Below are 26,325 nucleotides of genomic sequence, written 5' to 3' on the forward strand. Positions count from 1 at the left end.
TTTTACTTTCTAGGCCTATTTACGGAAAGGTTAAGATAGCTTTACCATGGTTTGAGGATGAAGCTTGATATATTGTCAAAGAGTGTGCTTTTTGACGTACTATCTGCGGCCAAACGAAAAAAGATCGCCCCAGAACGGGGTGGGAACAGGACATAAGTAACCATCTAAATGAAATTTGATAATCATGAGGGGGGTTGGGTGTAAAGAGTCAAGTGGTGCTGTGATAGCCTCAGGTGGCTTGGTGCTGCTATGAGTTGTTTGTGGTAGTAGTATAGAATGGATCAGATTGGGTTTTGGACCTGTCATTTAACTTTCATGAAATTGAATTACCATAGTTCCTCCTCTGAACGGGGTTGGAACAAGTCATAAATAATCATTTAAAGGAAATTTGATTTTCATGAAGAGGACGGGGAGGGGGGGGGGTGAAGAGTGAAGTTTTGAATAGAATGGGATGGAAGAATAGTGGGCCGTGCTGTATCTCATGCGGCTTAATGCTGCTAAGCCGCATTTAGAATGGGTCAGATTAGATTCTGGACATGTCATTCAACTTCGTGAAGTTGAATTACCGTAATTGTTTGTTCAATTTGTTCTACGTAGCCTATTTACATGAAATATTATGTTGTCGTTCCATATTAGCTAAGCCAAAGGTCTCTGCTTTTCTTTCGTCTTTAATTTTGTTTTTACTGTCATCCTAATTACTTGGTTAAATTACTTGAAATAGATTGTGAACAAGTTTTGAAAATTTTAAGAATTTAAATATGTTTAGGGTCGGGGTTAAACAATTTCTGCCCCTTCTACAAGATTAAATTTTTGATTGCACCAAAACTTCTTAATCACGTATTTATTGTGCTTCAAGGACATCGCCCATGGCCAGCCTGAACTCTAATGCTTCTTTACTCATAAAATACTTTTCATAATCATACTCAAATCATACTTCTTTACTCATAAAATATCCAGGAAGGACTTAAGCCTGGACCTTATCAAATTTGATTTTTTTTTTCTGTTCGAATCTGAGATGTAAAACACTTTTCATTTGTCTTTGGCAATCCTGATTCCTATCAAAATATTACCGAAGAGAGAAGAATCCTGGAGAAAATGTACTAATAAAATATTTAGGAAAGACTTAAGCATGGTTCTTATCAAATTTGATTTTCATCAGTTCCAATTTGAGAGACAAAACAGTTTTCACTTGACTCTGGCAATCCTGATTCCTATCAAAATATTGCCGAAGAGAAAAGAATCCTGGGAAAAATGTGCTAATAAAATATCTAGGAAAGACTTAAGCATGGTTCTTATCAAATTTGATTTTTATCAGTTCCAATTTGAGAGATAAAACAGTTTTCACTTGACTCTGGCAACCGTGACTCCTGCCAAAATTTCATGGAAGTGAGAAGAGGCCTGGAGAAAAAGTAAAAATGAACGAAATTAGCTACTTTGCATATGTAATTTGTCGATGTAGGAAATTTGGTTACTATATAGGGTGTATCTAATCTGGATACTATTGCCGGGAGTATACTTTGATCCCTGACGAATTTGTAAAGTTTTTTATTTGAGATAGTTTCGGGCGCTGTCATTTTTTCGGTTACTTATGGAAAATGCTACTGCTTCTGATTCTTATCAGCTGATTGCTGTTTTGTTAAGTCCCACCACTACTTCAGTAAGTAGAACTTTTACTGTAAACATTTGAAATTTATTATTCATTATTAGTGCATTAAGATCATAACTTACACTTAACTTTCACTAGTTCACTTGCCGAAAGAGAAAATTTTAATTTCCCTTCCGAAGTATACAGTGCTTGTTAGAAAGAAAAATAAATTATTAATTATTAGAAAAGAAATTATTAGAAAAGAAAAATAATTTATGACCTCAAAACAGTAACCTCCATAAAAGCGTAATTTCAACCTTATGAAATTTTAGGACTAATTACTGTGATTTACTAAAATTGGAAAGTTCAGTTACTAGCTGCCTTGTAAATCATAATGTAGCCATAAAAGCAAAAACTTGCACTAAAAATGCGCTGATTTGAAAAAAGAGTGAGCTAGTGCTCTAATGTGTCCTGTCTGGCAACGTTGGTATAACTTTCCCTTCTTTTGTAGACAAGTGATTCGGATGAAGTACCACTGGATCGAATATACTCCTCCTTGAAGACCTGTCTCCAGGGATTGACACGACATGTAAGTGTTCATCTTTTCATTAGGTCGCACGCGACTTTCAATAGATTGCTGCCAAAGTCGAGAAAGGATGGGATAGCCAGATGCGTTTTTTGCTGTAACCAATATTTAATGAGTTCGTATTGAAGTGGAACCAGTCTTTTCCTCCAACTTGTCTGAAACCCTATGTCTTTCTGTGTATAGTCAATAGTTCAAGTACGTTATTCTTCAGTGAGTCTAGTTTTAATTCGTGGTTTAGCTATTGGCTTGCACCTGTTACCGAACTTCTTTGAAATATCTGCTTTCTGTCTTGTAGGGTAGCCCACATTCCGGGGTATTTGATGAACTCTATGCAGACTTGGAACAAATCCTTGTTTTGACGTTTGAAAATATTGATACTTAATTGATTAGATGTCTGACCTCAGATCATTAGGTCCCATAGAGCTAGATCAAATCGAATTGACGTTTCGGTCGTTATAGTCTTTGTATTTGATTGTACTATTTTTTTCATGCAGCTTATTGTTTGCCCTGTGGTCGCATTGGCGGTTCTGGCATCTCTCGCGCCCAGGGCAAAATCTTGACTAGCCCCCCTCCCCGTATCTCCCAAAATTTGCAGGCCAAATTTTAACAGAATTTTTTCATTTATTAAAAAATTTTCATTTATTAACAACATTTTCATTTATTAACAAAATTGTTCGTTTATTTAAATCCGAAATTTCTTATTTTATGTAGGAAAAATGAAAATTTCGGATCCAATTTGCTTATGCTTACTCCCACGTGCGCCTTCTACTTTATTTTAATGAAAATAGAATTTAAAAAATTACAAAATGATTCGAAATATCAAATTATTTATTTGAAATTTTGCGTCTTTAAAATTTCTGTGCATGGGGCAACTGCCCCTACTACCCCCCCCCCCCCCCCTATCAAACTATCACTAAATAATTCCTCGAAAATGTAGCATATCACCTCCAACATTTTCGAACTGCTCACGTTTCAGAGCCATATTTTACGACTTACTACTTTGCTCATGTATTACCTTGCGACTTATTCGAACTTCTCACGTTTCAGAGCCATATTTTACGACTTATTACATTGCAATTTCTTCGAACTTCTCCCCTTTCAGAGCCATATTTTACGACTTATTAGCTAAAATAGCGACGAAGACCATACTGCCTTTCCATAACAAACAATAAAAGTACGAAGAACAATAGGGAAATCTTTTTGCAAGACAGTGGAGGTAATTAGAATGAATGTTTCGGCCCTATGTTCAAGAGCCGTCCTCAGCAAGACAAAAATATATAAAAGAAAAAAGACTCACACCAATATGCGACCAATTTATTAGTTCTGGTTGAACTTCGCTAAAGTAAGGATGCTAGGACTGCTTTGAAAAAATTTTAATTTTTGGTTTTATTGGTCGCATGGTGTTTTCAGTCTTTTTTCTTTTATATATTTTTGTCTTGCTGAGGGCGGCCCTTGGAAATAGGGCCGAAATATTCATTCAAATTATCTCCACTGTCTTGCAAAAAGATTTCTCTATTGTTCTTCGTACTTCTGTTGTTTGACTTATTAGCTTGCTCACGTATTACCTTGCGACTTATTTATACTGCTTTCGTTTCAGAGCTATATTTTACGACTTATTACCTTACGACTTATTCGAACTGCTCACGTTTTAGAGCCATATTTCACGACCTATTACTTTGCAACTTATTCGAACTTCTCACGTTTCAGAGCCATATTTTACGACTTAATACCTTGCTCACGTATTACCTTTCGACTTATTCGAACTTCTCATTTTTCTCATTACCTTGCGAATTATTCGAACTGCTCACGTTTCAGAATCATATTTTACGACTTATTACCTTTCTACTTATTCGAACTGCTCACTTTTCAGAGGAATATTTTACGTCTTGTTACCTTGCTCACGTATTACCTTGCGACTTATTCGAACTGCTGACGTTTCAGAGCTACATTTTACGACTTGTTACATTGCGACTTATTCGAACCTCTCACGTTTCAGAGCTGTATTTTATGACTTATTTCCCTGCTCACGTATTACATTGCGACTTTCTCGAACTGCTCAGGTTTCAGAGCTATATTTTACGACTTTTTACCTTGCGGCTTATTCGAACTGCTTACGTTTCAGAGCTATATTTTACGACTTATTACCTTGCGACTTATTCGAACTGCTCACTTTTCAGAGCCATATTTTACGTCTTATACCTTGCTCACGTATTACCTTGTGACTTATTCGAACTACTGACGTTTCAGAGCTATATTTTACGACTTATTACCTTGCGACTTATTCGAACTGCTGACGTTTCAGAGCCATATTTTACGACTTATTACCTTGTGACTTATTCGAACCTCTCACGTTTCAGAGCTGTATTTTTTGACTTATTACCCTGCTCACGTATTACCTTGCGACTTTTTTGAACTGCTCACGTTTCAGAGCTATATTTTACGACTTATTACCTTGCGACTTATTCGAACTGCTCACTTTTCAGAGCTATATTTTACGTCTTATTACCTTGCTCACGTATTACCTTGCGAGTTATTCGAACTACTGACGTTTCATAGCTACATTTTACGACTTATTACCTTGCGACTTATTCGAACTGCTGACGTTTCAGAGCCATATTTTATGACTTATTACCTTGTGACTTATTCGAACCTCTCACGTTTCAGAGCCATATTTTACGACTTATTACCTTGTGACTTATTCGAACCTCTCACGTTTCAGAGCTGTATTTTATGACTTATTACCCTGCTCACGTAGTACCTTGCGACTTTTTTGAACTGCTCACGTTTCAGAGCTATATTTTACGACTTATTACCTTGCGACTTATTCGAACTGCTCACTTTTCAGAGCCATATTTTACGTCTTATTACCTTGCTCACGTATTACCTTGCGACTTATTCGAACTACTGACGTTTCATAGCTACATTTTACGACTTATTACCTTGCGACTTATTCGAACTGCTCACGTTTCAGAGCCATATTTTACGACTTATTACCTTGTGACTTATTCGAACCTCTCACGTTTCAGAGCTGTATTTTATGACTTATTACCCTGCTCACGTAGTACCTTGCGACTTTTCTGAACTGCTCACGTTTCAGAGCTATATTTTATGACTTTTTACCTTGCGACTTAATTGAACTGCTCACGTTTTAGAGCTATATTTTACGACTTTTTACCTTGCGACTTATTTGAACTGCTCACGTTTGAGAGCTATATTTTACGACTTTTTACCTTGCGAATTAATAGAACTGCTCACGTTTAAGAGCTATATTTAAAGACTTTTTACCTTGCTACTTAATTGAACTGCTCACATTTTAGAGCGATATTTTACGACTTTTTACCTTGCGACTTAATTGAACTGCTCACGTTTAAGAGCTATATTTTATGACTTTTTACCTTGCGACTTAATTGAACTGCTCACGTTTTAGAGCTATATTTTACGACTTATTACCTTGCGACTTAATTGAACTGCTCACGTTTTAGAGCTATATTTTAAGACTTATTACCTTGCGACATAATAGAACTGCTCACGTTTAAGAGCTATATTTTACGACTTATTACCTTGCGACTTAATTGAACTGCTCACGTTTTAGAGCTATATTTTACGACTTTTTACCTTGCGACTTAATTGAACTGCTCACATTTTAGAGCTATATTTTACGACTTATTACCTTGCGACTTATTCGAACTGCTCACGTTTCAGAATCATATTTTACGACTTATTACCTTTCTACTTATTTGAACTGCTCGCTTTTCAGAGCCATAGTTTACGTTTTATTACCTTGCTCACGTATTACCTTCCGCCATATTCGAACTGCTGACGTTTCAGAGCTACATTTTACGACTTTTTACCTTGGAGGCTTGGCTTCTAGTGTCTGAAATTTCAAATGGCAGAATGCTAAAAGATTTACAAGACAAGATAATGTTCATTTATGTCTGCTCTCTTTACCACATGGTTATCAAATCGGTGAAAATGGTTTAAATTGGTTGTATTGGTTTCTATTGGTTTGACATGTACCATCTCCCCTTCCCCAAAACACACTTTTTGTATTGTATATATACTTAGCGGTAAAACAAAGTCCTTTTCAATGATTGATCCCCTTACCCTGAAATAGATTCAATTGGGAATTAAAATTCTGGATACAGGCTTGGAACCAGGAGTAAAATCTTACCATTTTTATTGTTTTTCAATATCTATTGTATTTTAATTGCGTATTAGGGTTATAATCTTACAAATTATTTGCAATTTCTACTATCTTTATTTTTGTTTCATTTTTCTTAGTGGACCAGGTTTGGGCTGTAGTCTTTTTAATAGTTAATTTTATCCGCCTATGCATTTTCAGTGGAAAACAAATTACAAGAAGCTTGAATAAGAATCCAAGAAACCTGAACAACTGCTATCTCAGGACCAAAAATAAACAAAAATTAAAGTGGGTCAAATTTCTGACATGTTTTATCACCAAATATTTTTTCCATCATAATCTCATGAACAAAGAAGGAAACTAATGCTCATATTTTTAGTTGCCTCTCCTGCATATAACAATAACTTACAGTTACGTAAAAAGGGGGATTGTCCTTTGGTTCACCCCTTCGAGGTCTTATCACAGTTGCTACTCTCTGATGATTTTCTATGCTGGTCATTATAATTTATCAGTTTTCGCATGTTTTTTGCGAAGTTGAGGAAACCCGAGCGAACTACAACTATCTCAGAAGGAAGTTTAAATAGTTAAAGTAGATTAAATGACAGAAGAATATTCCCTACACATTTTTCTCCTTGAACAATTTCTTTCATTATGCTCATTACAAATGCTTGTTTTTTAAAGGCTGAACAAAATATTAATTTCTGTCCACCACTATGATACTAATAATTTATTGTAAGTTAAAAAGATCATACAGGACAATGTTTAAAAATAATCAACACATAATAAGTAACATCTTCTTCTGCCTTCACATCCCCCCCCACCATAAAAAATAATTCTATTATTCTTTTACCTCTTCATTAACAGTTTACAAACTCGAGTGATTGTCGATTGACACCTTAGTAACGCTATCATATGCATGTATCGAACGATAAAAAAATCTTGTAGGCCAAACTGCCTTTCTATTCTAGAGCCAATTTTAAAACACGTTTATAAACTGGTAAAACTTTTAATGACGACAGTGAAAAATTAAAATATATAATTATATAAAAATAATATAATTATTTATATATAATATATATATAATATATATAATTATAATATAAATATAATATAATATTATATATAATATATATAATAATACATATAATATATATAAAATAAAAATATACTTTCAATATTTTTATATCACATCTAAAAATCATTCTCAGCTACAAGTAAAACTTAAAAACAAAGAGGCAAAAAAAAAATCAAGGAAATAAAAAACGTTAGAAAAAAATTTCAAGAAATACAACCACAAAAAGAAATATTTGTATAATTACTTTGTTAGTTGTACGGCTGTGATTTGTTTCTGTTTAATTTTGTTTGTTTCTCTCTTTTTTTATTTTCAGGGGGTACCAATTAGAGGGGCCTCCTAGGTTATGAAACATAACTTTTTGGGTGTATTTATTTGAGGAAATTGTGTAATAAAAATAATTAAACAAATGTCGACCCCTAGATCTTGACATAAAGCTTATTTTTTGTATCTATATAAAAGGACCTTGACCCCCTTTAAACTGTTGCCCCTGCTCCATGTCATATAAAAAAAAACTATCTTTGGCTTCAAAAAATCACTTGGCTTAGATATAGTTGAAATTATTATGTTTCCTTCTTTCAGTTCATTGTACCTGGTAGTAATCTGATACTATACCCTGATATTTATGTGTCCGTATTGGTTCACGTGCCATTTGCTCGAGCAGGTAATCGCCAGGCTCTTGTACAAGGTTGGCTGCTGTCCGAGGATGACCTGGATAATTTTCTGTCTTACATTGGTAGCAAACTGTGTGAGGTAGAAGATTCAACTGCCAGGTTAACTGCTGCAGCCTATCGCCAGAAAGAAATTATGACGGTATTTTTTTTGTGATTTCTTCAGCGCATGGGTCAAAAGATTTTCTCACTTTTATTATCTTATTTTTTTTTACATTTGTTTCCTCATTTGGTTTCTTTTTGTCTTAAAAAACTGCAATAAAATATATTATAACCAACTTGATGATTACTTTTCTTCTGAACTTCAACCAATTTGTTCTAAATCTTCCGGATAAGATCTTCCTCAGTTTGGCCTTCTGGTTTCAGTTTTTTGTATATATTTTGTATGATGATTGAGTCTTGTATCCGTGTTTCAGATATAAACAATGTATTTCCTGACATTTATCGATTTATTTCTATATTGTAGAATTTATTCTTCTATGGGGGGGGGGCAGAAGATTCCCTTTTTCACTTCTTTTTATTCCTTCTATGCTTTCTCTTTCTCCTTTTATTTCTTTTAATCTTTTTTATTGTCTTACAAAGTAAATTCCAAAAGAATATTATTTTATCATTATGTATAATCCAATGAGATTCAATTTTAGTTGCTTAAATTACTTCAAACTTTTCTTTTGTACTTTTCTTTACTTCTCAGCTTGGCACTTCTTGTTCTTTTGAAAGTACTTTTCTTTTGAACTTGACTCAATTTAGTGCTGAAACTTCTGAACGACCCTTTTCTTTGCTTGACCTTTTTTTATCCAGTTTCAGTTCAGTGTATATTTTATATGCAGCCTGAATTTGAATCTATTCAGATGAACTCTCTATTTTTCCGTACTTTGTGTAGTTTCTTTCTATATACTAGTGTTTTCTCACTTTCACTCCTTCTCGTTACTTCTTTATTCCCTCTTTGTTATTCTGCTTCGTTTTCTTTTTGCTTTGCTTTCTATTTGTTTATTCTCTTTCGTTTTCTTTTTGCTTTCTACATTAACTACCCTTTAGAAAGAGCTTGCCAAATAGTGTCCTTCATTTTGTTTTTTGGTAGGGAAATTACTTAGTTTTCGCGCTTTGAAATAGCGTCTCGCAATTCTAACTTAAAAATGCTATTTTTGAAATAAAAAAGTAATGACTATAAAATGTATAAAAATACCAATAAATTACGTGAAAAACACTTAAATATACTAAGTAACAACGAAGACCACAGTCCCTTTCCAGTATGCAAACAATAAGAGGTAATACAACGACGAATTATTTTAAGACAGTAAAACTTGGACGAAACTAAATGAATATTTCGGCTCCATATCTTCAGCTTAAAATAGTATAAGGTGCTCAAACTCATAGAATCTAGTTGTATCTTCCCTGAGGGCCTTAATTGATGGCGTTTAGCCATCTGCTTCCTTTTACTTAGTTTTTTTGCTATAATTAGTTTTATATTTAAAAGAAATATGTTCTTGTATGGGGTAGGCTATGCCTATTATTTTATTTCAATATTAAGACTTTGACCCTGAAAAGTTTTTCAATATTAACCATTTGACTATGGAAAGTACTATAAAACAATTATCGACTATAAAGCATATTTGTTGTAGTGGCACTCCAGTTGCTCTTAATCAAATTCTGTTCGTAAATATTGACAAAATAGATTGGCAAAATAGATTGCATAGTTGAAAAAATAGATTGCTGAAAAAATCTTGTTCATGTTAAGTTTTAATGTTACTTTTTACTTCTATTTGAAAAACTTCACTCTTTCTTAAAAATAACATTTACAATTAATAATATGAGCTAGCATAGCGGGTAGGCAACAACATTTGACCGCATCAAAAAATTTATAACAGAACGCATATGAAATATATTATATATATACATATATATATACATATATATATATATATATATATATATATATATATATATATATATATATATATATATATATATATATATATATATATATATATATATATATATATATATATATATATATATATATATATATATATATATATATATATATATATATATATATATATATATATATATATATATATATATATATATATATATATATATATATATATATATATATATATATGTATATAACATAATAAACATATAATATTTGGCGTAATATATAATATAACATATCGCGGTAAGATAACAGCCCGAGAAGGCGGTACCAAAATCAACATTGAGTAAAAAGTAGTAATAATGATCTAAAAGGGATTTTGTTAATAATATAATCGACCATCTTCAGTATACACGGCAAACAAAGCCAGACAAACTTGTAAAGACAAATCACGGGAATAATCGCTGGGATTGGGTTTAGTGATGTCCCTTATTTTTTATTTATAATTATTCGTATTGTTATTTGCCTGATTTTCGCTATTTCCCAAATTTCCTTCACCTTCCTTTCCGTTTATGTGATTGATTTCCCATTTTTCCTTATGTCGTCGATGGAATACCCTAGAATTGGAGTTTCGTATATTCTGGCAAATCCCGTTTTGCATGAGAAAGAAAGGCCTTAGCATGAAATGGATCCAATAATTATGTTTTAAATCTATCCCCTGTACTGAAGGCTAGTCTCACTGGACTTAGAACCAAACCTGTATCTGTCCAAAATTTTGACGAAACCAATGTTCTACCTCAAACTTCAATTAATTCACCAATAGGAGGTTACTGTTTTTTTTCTTCTATTTATTTGCCCCCCCCCCAAATTTGTATCTCTTTTTGCCATAGCTGCCGTGATAGCAGACATAAATAAGGTCATAGCTTCATTGGATCCATCATTTCCAAGAGAAAAGAATATAATTCGAAAAAGGCAAGATTCTGAACTTTTCTACTTTAAGAATTGAAAAAAGGAGATATCTCCTTTACAACTTTAATTTAGCAATATTTATGTTCTATAATTTCCATCATGTCATTTATATTTTCCTATACAAATTTAGAAAAAAACAACAGATTTTCTTTTCCCTCCGTATATATTAAGGCCTTATCAAGATACCTTTCACCCCTGCCCCCAAGTGGCTGTGTGCATAAAATTGTTGATTTTATCTGAAATCTTTTTTATACATTATGAATATATCTGCTCGAAGAGGGAGGGGGATGGGCCTGAGGAGGGTTTCTGGAATACCCTTTTGAGAAGAAGAAAGATAATGACCCAAAAGTGCAATTCCTCCTGTTTCAACCCCTTTCCCCGAGGAAAAATCTTTTGCCCGGCCGGGCTCGAGTTTTTTACATTTGCGTACCTGTGCTAACGACTAATATTAAGTTGCATTGATGTTGTGTTATTAAAGTAATTTTGTTGGGTCTCTGTATCTCTTTCAGTCGCAGTATGGCCGTATGGTAGGAAGTTTATTTGATGGTGAGGATAGCATTTCAAGTGAACCGGTATGTGGCCTGAGTAACCCCGAGCAAGGTCTTCTGGATATTTTAAGATATTGTCTCCTTGGCTTTCAAATGGTCCCTAACTATTGTTGTCCTGGTATGGAGCTTTCTCGCTCTCTTCTTTTTTATCTTTTGTTTTCTCATTTTTTATCTTTGCCTTTTTATACATATTTCTATTTTTTGTCTCCTCTTTTGTCCTCTTACCTCATTTTTTATTATTAGGGAAATTACCTTTTTAGATTAATATGATTAATCTTATTGACAAGACAAGACAAGATCTTTTATTGACAAAAACACATGACAAATAAATTTCTAAACTGGTCGACGGAGAGCAGGGCTCGATGTGTCAGCCATAAACAAATATAAGAAAATGCCGAAATAACAAATACAGGATATAAAAAAAAAAAAAAAAAAAAAAAAAAAAACATACAAGGTAGGAGATAACAGAGGTGGCCACCCCAGCGCGAGAACACCACAGCACAAATCATTCTATTGTCAATTATCTATCCATCCCAGCATCCAGACAAAGAACCATTTTTGAAATACGTTTTTTCAAAGAAGATCGACTCTTGAAACTTGGGAACATTTTTACTGAATTAAGTTAGTTAACACTATGAGGAATCTGGTATCTCATTGAGATTCTAGCTCTTTCTGATTTAACTGGAGGAAGGCGATACTTCTTGGAGCGGACGGGGTGGGCAGGAGAAATGGTAATCTTAATTATACCCAAATCATGGAAATAATTTGTTGAAGATTGAATACTATAATACCACATTGCTGTATGCAGGTCTTTCATTTTTTTAAGATTAAGTATATTGAGAAAGACATATACAGATATATTGACCTCTGCGAAATATTTTGGGTCAGTCTGGGGAGGAATTTCTCCTGGTGTTGTAAGATTTATTTCCGAAAAATGGCTATCTCAAGCCCAGATGGGCAAAATTCGTACTTCTCATGTTAAGCAAACTGGCGTTAAGAAGGATAAAAACAATTAGACCTTGCATAAAGTCTGTTTGTTGTGTTTTTTTGGTATAATGAATTAGACAAAAAAAAAAAAAAAAAACACAAGGTATTTTAGTTTATGGTAAAAATTGAAACACAACTTAATAAAAACAAAGATAGGAAACGAAAGTATAAAATTTGTTCAATTAAACATAATACAACACATGCTAAAAATGTAAAAAGGAGAGAAAATTTACTTATTTTGACATGTCAACGTGGGTACGTGGCTTATGGTTAAGGGTATGATTGGTAAGGGAGGTAATTAGTGGAAGTTGGAGGTAAATAAGAAAGTAGGAGGTTAAATAAGGGAGGTAAATAGTTGAAGTTAAATTAAAATTTTGTCATAATTCTTTAATGGAAACATTTTCACATTTTAAAGAATTTTAATAGGATTAAAGTAATTTTTGGAATTCTAACCATTTCAGAATTCCTATTTCTCTGAACCTTTCTGTAACTTTTAATACTTGCTATGTTTTTTTTCTGTTTATACAAGTTTAACTAATACTGTCCTCTGGGCTTTCCTAGCCATTGTTATCTGGGCACGAGACTTTCTTCCTTTTTTTTCTAGTAGTCTCACTTTTTTTATGTTATTTCTCTGTCAGCGCGGTGGAAACACACTTGGTGAACATCGCCCTTAACTATATTGTCTTTAAACATAAGGCAAATTTTTTGTGTTAAATTTTTAAGATTTTAGCTTTAAATTTTTCATCAATCTTGGAAGGATCTTAAAAGGGTACCTTATATCAGACATTTTCTACTGTTGATATTGGTCAAGCTATTAAGAACATGCAATCTAGCTCTGTTGATCAAGACGGAATTTCTTCTTATCACCTAAAAGTAGTTTGCCCAACTTTGATAGATCACCTTCAGCTACTGTTTCAGTTGTGTTTATCTACTTCTATGGTTCCCGACAGTTTTCTCTGTGGCACAGTCACCTCGGTTTTGAAGCGTGGAAAAACTTCGTCAGAGTGTAGTTCTAATCGACCAATTACTGTTTCGTGCAATCTTTGAAAAATTTTCGAATATATTCTTCTCCCTTTTATTTCAGAAAGTGTTAATTTTGGTGAAACCAATTTGGCTTTCAAAAAAGACTGGGACGTCAGCACGCCCATCGTGTTCTAGCTTCCTTCCTTTTGCAATTTATTAATAATAAATCTCCTCTTCATATCTGTGCTCTTGATCTTTCGAAAGCTTTCGATAGTATAGTTCACTCACATGCACTCTATTCCCTTTTTTCTAACAATATTAACCTTTCTATTGTTGTTTTGTTACGGTACTGGTATTCCAACTCTTTTATTCGGGTAAAATGTAATGGAGTAGTTACTGATTCAAAGGTATTTATTCAGCGTGGGGTCCGTCAAGGTGGTGTGCTTTCTCCAACTATTTTTAAGTTATGTATTGCTCATATCCTTTCATCTTTGCCTTCTACTTTCATTTCTGATGGAATTGATGTCTTGTAACTTGCTTATGCGGACAATGTTCTCCTTTTCAGTCGTTCTAGGGCTGGGCTCTCACATTCTGTCAGCTGGATCTCAGACCAGTTCAGACGGATTGAGCTTATGTTGAACGTTGATAAGTGCGAATATACTTCATTTAGTTCGAGTGCGACTCCCTCTTAACTGTGTTTTTTTCTCAATTCCCTGTGTCTCTTCTTTTCGATGGCTTGGTCTTCACATTACTAATAATATCAATACACTTCGGGCTCTGACAGTTTCTAATGAAAAAAAAAAAAAAAAAAAAAAAAAAAAAAAAAAAAAAAAAATTCAGATAGGATATTCAAAAATTGTTGCAAAAGAGGGAGGTACAATAGAAGTGCTTGGGACATTATATTCTTCATTTTGTGATCATTCTTTTTTTTTTTTATCTGGTTTTCTTCCAATTCTGAAGCCTAAAGATCTGAATTCTATCCGGACTTATTATTTTAAATTTTCTCGGTACCTTTTGTGCCTCCCTCCGTGGTTCCGGAACCGGCATCTAATATCGTGATTCGGCCTCCCTGATTTACGGGAAAAAGTGACTGTGCTTGCGGGAAAGCTGTCGTTGTCTGCAGGTCTTACTGCGCACCACAATTTATGTCGTTTTATGTAAATAATTGTTAAGTGTGCGAGTTTGCTTTTTTGTTGTTGTTTTTTTGTTTTGTTCTTGATGTACGCTACATCTTTTTTATAGTGAGTAATGAATAAATTATTATTATTTGCATATTCTGGTGCATTTGGCTCTTTAAGTCCCATATTTCCCACGTAATTAGGCTATTTTTGTGTTTTTTAATTTAATTTTTTTTTGTCTTTGCCCTTCTTAAGCACATTGCTGCGGCTTAACCTTCCCTGGTATCTTTTTATTCAATACACGCTACAAAAAGTGTAATTTAATCGACTCCCTGGGGGTGTTACCCTATCAAGATCATCGATTTATCTTTTAAAACGAAAGTTCAGCAGATGTGCCAAACCTAGGGCTTGAACCACACAAAGGAATAACCGTATATCTGTTATTCAAAGCGTCTAGAAAAGCAAAGTATCTAAAAAAATAATAAATATAATGCTAAATGCTTGTTTAAGGATAATGAATGAACCGAGTAAAAAAAAGGAATTACTTGATCATGGAATGGTAGAAAATCAGCAACAGGTTATTCGTACCTTAAGTAGCTTATTTTCTTTTCCTCAACCCTTCAAAGGGTTGAAGCTCAGCATTTCTATTTATTTTTTTACCATTTGTTTTTATATCTGTTTCACTTTGCTTTACTAAATTATTTTTTCAATTATATTTTGTAGGTTTAAATGTTTGAGTTTGACGAATCTGATCAATATCATAAATTCTCTTTCATATGTTGTACTTATTATTGAGTATCTTATTATTGATAATTATTATTGATACTTATTATATTGATACTTATTATTGATGCTTGTTATTGATACTTATTATATTGATACTTATTATTCATACTTATTATTGATACATATTTTTGAGTATCTTATTACTGATACTTGTTATTGATACTTATTATTGATACTTATTATATTGATACTTATTATTGACACTTGTTATTGATAATTGTTATATTGATGCTTATTATATTGATACTTATTATTGATGCTTATTATTGAGTATCTTATTTCTGATACTTGTTATTGATACTTATTATTGATACTTATTATATTGATACTGATTATTGAGTATCTCAAGTTTAAGTCTGGCAAGTCCTAATTTAACATTTGATGATTTTAAGAGTCAAACCGTTGCGTTTGAATCTTATCTTTATACCATTGCTAGGAAATTTCCCTACAAATATGGAATAAAAATGCCTTTTCTTGTTCACGGATATTAAAGAAGTTTTTTAATAGCCGCTTTGACAGAATCTATTCTAAAATGTACTTAAGACCTTAAACCAGTTAGACAATGCCCAGGTAACATATTTTATATATAATATACGAGTATATAACATATTATACTAACATATTTTGAACTTTTTATCCGCCATATGATTGATATGCTCAAATCAAAACTAGTGATAAATGTGCATTTTAAATTTTCTGCTTTTTGCAGTTTTAAGGAAATTTTAGTTAAAACCCTTATCCCCGTAAAAAAGTTTTTGAATACTTATAGATTGTAATATTTTTGGAATGACGACCATTTTCATACGGACAAATTTAACATCCAATTTTTGTGCATTTTTTTATATTATGGCTACATCCAGGAAGAAAGCTAATGAATTAGCTGTTCTAATGACAAATTGGTGGAATCCAGAAATAAAAACAGGGAGAATTCAAAAAGGAGATATATTACATATTTTAATTTTCTTTTAGTCTGGTTAATACTTGTCCAGGACCTATAATAGTACAGTCAATCTAAATTAATTTTAGGGTATACCTCAAACAAGTTGTAATAGTTTTGATTTTGGTATTATTCGAGCCGGAAAAAAATTCTCTGCAACATATAAAAGACCGGCTAAAATCAGTCGAGGCGAAATTGAAATTTTTCTTCTTTTCATCTAAAATAACGACTTGAAAAAAAGCTAACTTAAACATTTAAAAAGTCAGTGATAGGAAAATCTGACGAATAGATCATGAATATGGACTCAGTTCAATGTTTTAAAAATCCCTGAGTCGTTTGACACCCCTCCCCCCACATACGCGCGAAATAAAACGTGTATTAATATATGTTGGGTATTACACTAAGTCGGATCCACGCAGAGAAAATTTACACTTCCTATGCCAAAATTGTAGGAAAAAGTACTGTCCTAGTAACTTGCGTATTCCCCCCCCCCCCACGCACACCCATCAAATAAATGGTTTTGCACACATCTCAAAATTGTCTCGCATCTGCAATGTTCTTCAACGCTCTTGGTGAGAAATTATTCAATAGATACGGTAATGCGCAATAACAAGCTGACTCATTTTGCGGACATTCGAGTTTGAAAAGAACGTATAAGCAGTACGCTTTCTGATTAATTTTGGCTTCTAGTTAACTTTTTAGTTACATTCAAGTTCCAAGGTAGGTTTTGCCAAGCTGAGATCGAAGCATAGCAAAATAGTGAAGGGTCAAGCTGAGGTCTTGACCAAAATAACTGCATAATTTTTCAATTTTCTCACTGACTGTTTATTGTCACCGTTTTCTCCTTTCTTCGCGATTTTATGTTTTATCATGATTAGCCAATGTGGTCTCATATATTATGTAAGTTTTACTGAGCCATCAAAAATAAGGATACGTTTTATTGTCAATAAATGCTGCTTCTCTACTAGAATGATTGAGATGTACGGGGATACCCACAACTTTATAATTATACGTACGGTATGACAAGAATGTCTTCTGAAGCTTTTAAAAGCATCTGGCGAGATTAGTGTTATTCATACTCTAAAGTGATCAGCTTCTAATGCACATGAAACTCAGTTTTATATACAGGAGGTCGGGGTTCAGCCGGACACTCTCAATTACTCAGACACCATTGGGTGAAAAATTCTACAAAAATTAGTAAGTGTCATCGAGCCTTCTTGTCTCAGGGAAGAATTCCTAGTTTGGTAGATTGATGCTTTCAAAAGTTAAACCGCAAAAACTGTTTTAGGTAGGTCAGTTTTTTTCTGGCCCCTTGAACACTGGTGTTTGGAAACTTCATTTGCAAACAATTTCCGATATGCTCCCTTACCTCGCAGCAGCTGGTCACAACAACTACACAATTTTAGTGAGGCTGTACCTACAGCAGATGAACAGACTTGAGCATACCGGCCCAAAACTTTTCCAGTCTTTCGAAAAAGGCTTACACGTGGTGAGAAGACCGGACTGATTTTGGGCCGGATTTCACAGATTTGATCACAGAACAAGAACTGATGAGAAGTCTGAAAACGGCAACCGAATTGACTAGAGGTAGAAGAATGACGGAAGTACTTCAGTGGGTAATGGGCCTTCCAGCTTGTGCTCACGTTAATCTTCTGATGCAAGAACTGACGGATGTTTCGGATATCTTAGACCGACACTGGAACTACGTTTTGGCAAAATATTCAGACGCCATTATTGTCTTTGATGGCCATGACATATCTGCTTCCACAAAATTATGACTCACCTTAAGCGAAACCGTGTCACTGGACGGGATATACTGTTTAGCCCGGAAATGAGACTTGCCACCGAAAAAGAGGAATTTCTTTCGTGCAAAAAGAATAAAACCCGTTTCGTCTATGTACTTTCTGATTATTTATTAGGCGAAGGTCTGAGAACCATCCAAGCCAAAGCTGATGCTGACTTGCTTATTGTGCTTACAGCGGTTGAGTGTACGAAGACTTAGGACACTGTAGTTATCGGTGACGATACCGACTTGTTGGTGTTGTTACTTTACTTCATTGTATTCCTGAGCACCGCAAGGTCTACCTTCACAGTGATTCTTAACCAACCACTTCAGGTGCAACTTGGGATATCGAAGCCATTGTTAAGAAGATTGGTACTAAAACCTGCAAACTGCTTCCTTTTGCTCATGCAATTCTTGGATTCGACACAACTTCTCGTCTACATGGACTTGGCAAAGGGGTTGCGCATAAACGGCTGAGAGACAGCGAATACTTTATGAAAAATGCTTAAATGTTTTCTAGAATTGATGCTTCGAAAGAAGAGATTAATGCAGCGGGAGAGGCTGCGCCTTCTATATTGTATGGTGGAAAATCTACTGACAATCTTGACAGTTACCAGCACCGAGTCATTCAGCAGAAAGTAGCAATGTCTACAACTTCCCTCCATCCTTAAGACCTACCTCCTGCATCAGCAGCAGCGAAATTTAACTGTTTTCGAACCTATCTTTAATAACAAGTTTGGTTTGGGCTTCAGATCCCTGCCCTTGATCCTGAGAATTTGGTATAGAGACTTAAGAAAGGCATGCTGTACCCTATCCTCACGGATCTTCCAGTGGCACCAAAGAAAATTCTCAACGTCATGAAGTGTGGCTGTAAAGGACTCTGAGATAGTGACCCGTGAAGCTGTCATCGAAACTGCATGGAATTCGACAGTGCCTGCAATTCTTTCAAAGGGCCTAGTTGCTCTGATATTCATACTTAAATCAAAAATAAAGAAGACATATTATTAATTAGAAAAATGTAACGAAACTCTAATACCTTTACAGTTTCAAATTATCTGTGATATTTTGTTCAAATTAAAATCAATGATTTAGCTAGTTGTGAGAAGTTGCTTTTTGGATTCTAAGAATTCGGGGTGGTCTTGTTTAGGGTGGAGGGTGAGGGGATGGGTAAATTGACATAGACACGACTTTTTTTCTGCATTAGTAGTCCAAGTTTTTTCTCTATGAATTCAGCGCCGCGTAATGTTGCTCTCAGACCAATATCGCCGCTTGATTTATGAGTGGGAGGGGAGGGGGGACTGAACATAAGCCGTCAAAACAAAAAAAGTGCATATTCGTTATCTACGTACCAGATTTATCTATTGCCGACTTTCAGTACGTGCAAATTAAGTTGTTTTTAAAAAGTCGTCATTTAAGAAGAAAAAACGAAAAATGCTTAATTTTGCCTCCTCCGATTTTGGCTGATTTTTTATATGTTGTAGAAAATTTTTTTGCGGTTTGAATGGTAGGCCTACCAAACTCAAAGTCATTGCAATTTGTTTGAGGTTAAACCTTAGATTGACTGTACTATCAGTATCTGCTTATGCGTATGGATATAAACATATGTGCTTTCAAGAAGAATCGAGTGTAATTTTGATCCAACAAATTATTTGGTTTTGAAACAAATTATTTACCTTAAATATTTAAAATAAAGTGTTAGTGTTAATCTTTATTTTTAGAGACTGCTAATTAATTGATTAAGCTAAAACTTCGTCGTGTTCTTTGACACTAAAATCCAAAAAATGTGAAAATCAGACTTAGTCAATTTACTATTTAAGACAGGAATGTCAATCGGAGTTAGGGGGGCAATTGCCTTAAACCCGCCCATGCCTCCAGAGCAACCAGGGCATCAAGAAGGAGCCGCTAATCTTTGCTGTTGCCAATATATCCTCCCAATGAGGCTGGATTGAGGTGTTCAGGTGTTGCAGATCTGTATCGTACGTTCGGCGCATGGGGTTTCAGGGGTTGGTTCTATGGCGTGAACCCAATGGATGCCAGTGGGCGCTGCATTTGGTGGCCGCGCATTGTCCTTACGTAGTGCATGTCCAATGTATTCCATCGGCGAACTCTTATGACATCTGTCACAACAGACCGACCCGTCATTTTGCGGATGGATTGGTTGCCTATCCTCTACCGCCAGTGGATATTGGGAATTCTTCTGAGACATGTATTCTCGAAGGCAGGAATTCTCCTCTCCTGTTCCCAGTTCAAATGCCAGGTTTCTGCTGCGCAAAGCAGAAAATTCCCTTTTTGTGTTTTCATTGAAAAAATAATGTTACGCCTAATTTTGGAAAAACGTATTTTGTGCCCTCCCCCAGACACTATTATGAATTAACGCCTCTGATCTGAGAGGCTCAGATATCCCAATACCTGTTAATCTCTCTTCAATTGATGTGTTGAATTCTATTTGACACTTGAATCTTTTTTAATTGACTAAATTATATTTTAGCTGTTATTGTAATATCCGACGACGTTTTTGGTTTTTCGAAATCGGACGTGATGGATTCTTTCTTAAGTCAGTTACGCTTGTCGTGGGTTGCATGCTCCTTTATTGGTTTGGGATCTGAAGTACGACCCAATCTGGCTTTTGGAGAAATACCTTACAAGAAGCTAATGTGTTTTGTTGCCGCTACAACGGGGGGAATGTATCTACCAACTGCCCCTGTCGTTGAGGTATTGTTTTTATTTAGTGCCCTTTGAGCCATATTTCCATTTTCTTTGTTTCAAAATTCATAAATTCTTCCATTTAAATCCCTTCTTCACCTTCAAAATGTCGCTTTTTTCCCTGTGAGCCATTTTCGGAGAAACTAATTTTTGTAGAAATACCTTTTAATTAGTAGACGTGTTTTGTATCGTGTGTTTTGTTTAGCAGATTTGTTTTGTTACCGCTACAACGGGCGGAATGTATCTACCATCTCATTCGTTTAGCTATTATTTCCATCACTTTCAATATTCCCGGAATTTATCCTTGAATTTTCCATGAATTTTCCTATCCGGAATTTTCCATGAGCCAAATGGCAAAGATCAGAGACAACAATTCATTGTTTTAGAAGAAGTCAAAATTACCCCAAAACGAAAATTTAAATCGGTGTTCAGATTTTAAATTTTATCCCTCTTTATCTTCTTTATAAATTGAGTTAAATACTGAGCCCCAGTTTTGTATTACTTATATTATGTATTATGTATTACTTATATTACTTTTACAATTACATAATATTATGTAATATATATTATATGTATAATATGTAATATGTATAATATGTATTACAATTAAAAAATATTATGTAATATGTATTGCTTATATTACTTAACGTGATTCATTTATATTAGCCCCTTTAAATCTCACCAGTCATTGAAAGTGGCTTAAAGTATTCAAAATTTTTAACTTAAGAAAAACTTAGCGATAAAACTTGAAATATGTTGTTATTTAGCCTAAAACTAATTTCCAATCCTATTCTCTAAGTAGAAATTGCAAACCTCATAAAATAAAAGCAGGTAAGAAATGGGACGTAGATCTAGAATATAGTTAACTGTGAATGTTCTTTAGCCTAAAGCTAGTGTTCAATATAGTTGCTATCCTATTTTAATATAGAAGGCTTTCACGTTTTATTTAATTTCCATATAGAATATCGACAATATATCCATAGTTTTGCAGAAAATATAGCACATGAATATAATGCAAATAAACATATGTAATATACCTAATATCTAAATGAGTGCACATGGGTCCTATCCTTACGGGGGGGGGGGGACGAACCAAATAATTTTTTCTATAGTAGGGGTCCCAAAATTGGAAAAAATTATATTTTTAGGTCTTTATTTTTCAGTTTCTCGGGTTGGGGGGGGGGGGGGTCGGGCTGGTCCGCTGGAATAATCTCAGCGTGACTTCGGACAAATCCCTTTCCACCGACTGTGTGCATGTATTTCACTGTGTATCGAGTACATGTGGATATAGGCCAACGCAACGTACGTAACTGGATTAGCCTCTGAGACTTGGGCTACATTGAGTTGTTGGTTTGTAGTATCCAGTATATATATATAATGTCATGTGTTTAGAACAGGTTCCCGATATTTGTGAAGGCATCATTGGATTTTCCCTTGATGGGGAGAAGGGGTCGTTTGGACTTGTTTCGTTGTGGCTTAAGATCAAGACTCCCTCCTCAATATATGTGCAAGTATAGCCTCCCCCTTCATTTAAACCATTATCAGTAATAAAAAAAAACGTTTCTTACACTTTACGGTACATTAAAAGGCAGAAGTTTACATCCCATTGAAAAAATGGTTGGTTTTTAAAGTCTTTCAGAAATTCATTCGGAAGAGGAGCGGGTGGGCTAAAACTGAAGGAACCGTTCTGCGAGGGGAGAATCTTTCAGTCAATTTGTTTAGTTTTTACTTACTTTTTACTACAAGTTAAACATTCTATATGTAGACTTATTAGCAAATATGGATCGTAATTTTAATAGGAATCTTTAATAGGAATGTTTAATTCCTATTAATTTTAATAGGAATGTTTTGATAGGAATCGGCTGTCAAACTAAATTCAGTGTGTGGGTAAATTCAGTGTGAACACTTCCAATCAAAATTTTAAGGTATCCATTTTGTTCAGCACAGCTGAACGGTTTTGTAACTGTATCTCTAAGGCTAAACGACATGTGTAGCCAAACGACGATTCTATTGAAGGGAGGACGACTGATATTTCCTGCTTAATTTTATTTGTCTAAATTTTTTGCACTAAATTTAGTCAGATTGGCTCTATCAGTGACGGTTTGTGTACGACGTCTTTTTTATTCATTGACCTGGAAATCTGTAAATTCTACCGAGAAAAATTCCAAAGCATCATTACGCAAAATGGTGGGTGATGAAAAAAAAATCCATTGCATTTTTGAATTTAAAATAAGAAGTAATGTTAGGAAACCTTTGTAAACGGTGTAACTATATTTATTTAAAATCTTTTTTAAACTGATTATAAGTCAGTTAAGTTATTTGTTACTATTAAACCCAAAGCTATAAATCAAAGCTATAAGTTATTACCCTAAGCTGTAATTTTAGAGTTTTTGCAAGTTCAAAGTGCGGGAATAGCTTTGAAAATTAATGTTAAGTAGACTAATCCGCTAAGAATAGGAATAAGTGAAGGTTAAGAGGTAATGTATGTATAAATTTATTGCCCATCATAAATGCAAAATACAACACTGATGGAGTATTAAAGAAAGAAAAGGGAAAGAAACAAATAAACTCTGACAAGTACAAACAAAACCAAAACAAAAAAGAACTGACAGGAAAAAAAGAAAAAGAAAGAAAAAATATAAACAAGGGCAATTGTATGTAAGAACAAGCACATTATCAACTAAGGACAGTTTCAGAGGTGCTTTTACCAATAATCTGCCTCCGATATCTCTCATTTCTTTCTGCACCGCTGACACTGGACTCCATACCGCGAGGATAGCGAGCTGTTGTTAGTCTAGAAAGGCAGCCGTAGCAAATATTTTGCATACTTGTAGAAACACTTCCGTATATCCTTAATATCTGAAGCCGTAAGAAGAGACCAAAATGGTGCAAGGGCAATTAGATGCGAAACAGCAAATGCATTATAAATGCTAGCTGAAACACGGCGGTTAAATTTAAACTTTAACGCAATTAGTAAACCATACGCATTCCTAGATTTCCTGGCGAAAAAAAATCTTTCAAAAGTTGACGCGTAGCGCGAGGCGTTGACCCAATCGGCACATCAAGATACGTCAGTGTATCTTGTGCTTTAATAAGATGTTCACTCACCTAAACATTTGTCTGGCAATCTGAACGGTGGTTGAACACCAGGAACTCAGTCTTACTCTCATTAAATCGAAGACCAATACGTTTATACTCCCTATCGAGAATTCGAAAATTTTCCTCAATTCCAAAGGCTGTTCTACTAATATCAAAGGTGTCATCAGCATAGTTAGGTAGCGAAACATCAATACCTTCAAATATACATGTGGTTAAAACGTTCTGTTGTGGCACAATGACAGTATTATTAAACATGGGCGGAGAAGTAACAGCGCCCGGTCCAATACCCCTTTTTTACTGGAATTGATGGAGTGAGTTCTACCGTACCAGGTGAGATGGTGACCATAACTCTGGCATTTAGCTTTTTATACATATCATGTATTGGTTTGATGACAGAAATATTAACTCCACGCTTATAAGCAATACGATATACGGATGTATACCCGTGTCGAAATCTCTAGATACGTCTAACCCAGCAAAATATAATACCTCATTATTTTCATGAGCATATAGACGTAAATTAGCAATCAAATGGTGATCATGCTCGCGGCCTACTACTTTCATGAAGCCGAATTGGTTATCCAATGTATAACACTTACCAAATATCTCGTCAATAATTAGTAACTCAAAACCTTTGCACAAAACCGGTGACACCGAAATTGGCCTAAAAGAAGAACATCGGTCCCAGGGCTTTCTCTTTTTTAATACCGGGGTTATTACTCCAGTATTGAACAAATTAGGAACTATACCACAACAGAATATCATCTGAAAGAGTAAGTTCAGATGCTCAATCAGGAGAGGGGACCCACATCTTAGATGCTTTGCACAGAGGCTATCAACACCACGAGAAGTTTTCTTTTGTAGCTTAGAAATGCACCCATAACCGCAGATCGTGTAACAATAAAACTGATCTCATCAATTGATTGGCCTAAGCAACCATCAAGCTCCCTTTCATATTGATTTGACAATGATGGATCAGGCTCGAAAATTCACTTTTATAATAATCAATACCATACTGGTCACTGGTAATTTTGATTGCATTATAGACTTTTGAATTATCTCTTTCCTCTTTTGAGCACTTTCCATACGAAATTAGGTTCACTTGTGGCTTTACTTGATAGTTCAGCTACGGATTTAGCCTGGTGTTGCCTAAGCACTTTCGCGAAACGTCGCTTTGTTTTCAGACGAATTTCATTTACCAAACCTTGCCATGGCATACCACACTCCTTTCAGACACGAAACCAGGATTTCGATTTAGCACAAGAATCAACGAAGTCAGGGTTACCTGACCAACCATGCTTCTCAGTTCCAAGACGTACTCTTCGTATGGGTAAACTAGCACGCTCGGCCGTGCGTAGAGCGTGAACAATCTCTGCACAGTAAATATTCAGGTTGGCCTGAGAAGAGTTATAGGGATAGGCAGAAGGAAAATGTTTACGTGAATCCTATGAAAAGTATGTCCAAATGGATAAAAGATTCGATATCAGTCCCGAAAAAAATTTTTTGTTACAAGATCCAGATCCTCCTGCTAAAAACTCTGACATTCCCCCTGTGCTTCAAAATACCTGACAAATATTAACATTCAATTGGAAATTGTTTTTAATTTGAAATTGCTTTTCCTTTATTTAAAAAGAATGTCTTAATTTAATGTTATTCTGTTAATTGAATTGTCATTATTCGGTCTTTGGGCTATTATTGGTTAATTGATTTGTAACGCTATTGAGCTGTATTTCAGGTGAACGATTTCACCCTCACTCCCAATGAATGTCATCTATCATTTCTGCGTAGAAGTTTTCAAATGAATGCAAGCAATGAACTTCTTATGTAAGTAATTAATCGGTACTACCGATATCTTTCGCAGTTATTTTCCACAGCCTGCAGAAGTTAAAACGGGCAGAAGTATTTTGTGTATGAGGGGGCCTAGTGCTCCCATAACTCCAGCTCTTTCAACTTGAATTTTTCTTCCCTACGCTTCAAGAACGAATACTCTAACACATGAGTAACGAGAGACTTTTTTTTCACAACGCCTTGAGAATATAAGAGCTTATTTATTCATTTATTTTTGTTTGTTTTAAGCAGTACAATCTTCATGTCAAATGCTTTGATTGGCAAAGACTTGCATTTACTAATTGTCTATCGTCATTGTACTTTAAAATACATTTTTTTTTCGACGTAATACCGTAAATTAGGTATCCTTTTCCCAACCACCCTGCCTTTCTGTCACGAACAAATAAACTTTCAAATGGGGATAAGTCCATATATTTTGACAGTGAAAACAGGTACAAAAGTCTAGATATTTCGATCACATACAAAGAGATCGTTATCAATAAAAATACTAAAGTATTAAAAATAAACTAATTAAATGAGACGGAAGTAAATTATTTGTTTAGTATAAATATGTTACTTTTAATTCTAATACTTTAGTATTTCTACTGATGGTCATCGCTGTATATTTGACCGAAATATCTAGACTTTTGTACCTTTTTTTACTGTCTAAATAA

General features: G+C 34.5%; 1 protein-coding gene across 3 annotated transcripts in view; it reads left to right on the plus strand.

The window, feature by feature from the left end:
• The window catches only part of LOC148943128 (KICSTOR complex protein SZT2-like), a 495,507-nt gene that overhangs the window by 7,825 nt on the left and 461,357 nt on the right, over positions 1 to 26,325 (plus strand). For all 3 annotated transcript variants that reach the window (XM_089102275.1, XM_089102276.1, XM_089102278.1), the window contains 5 exons: positions 2,097 to 2,174; positions 7,967 to 8,197; positions 11,410 to 11,566; positions 20,511 to 20,734; positions 25,560 to 25,648. In XM_089102275.1, the coding sequence (XP_088958401.1) occupies positions 2,097 to 2,174; positions 7,967 to 8,197; positions 11,410 to 11,566; positions 20,511 to 20,734; positions 25,560 to 25,648 (779 nt within the window). The remainder of the gene's footprint in view (positions 1 to 2,096; positions 2,175 to 7,966; positions 8,198 to 11,409; positions 11,567 to 20,510; positions 20,735 to 25,559; positions 25,649 to 26,325) is intronic.

This window comes from Artemia sp. Qi Xiang Cuo, chromosome 16, assembly GCF_049724085.1.
Source record: "Artemia sp. Qi Xiang Cuo chromosome 16, ASM4972408v1, whole genome shotgun sequence".
Classification (NCBI taxonomy): Eukaryota; Metazoa; Arthropoda; class Branchiopoda; order Anostraca; family Artemiidae; genus Artemia; species Artemia sp. Qi Xiang Cuo.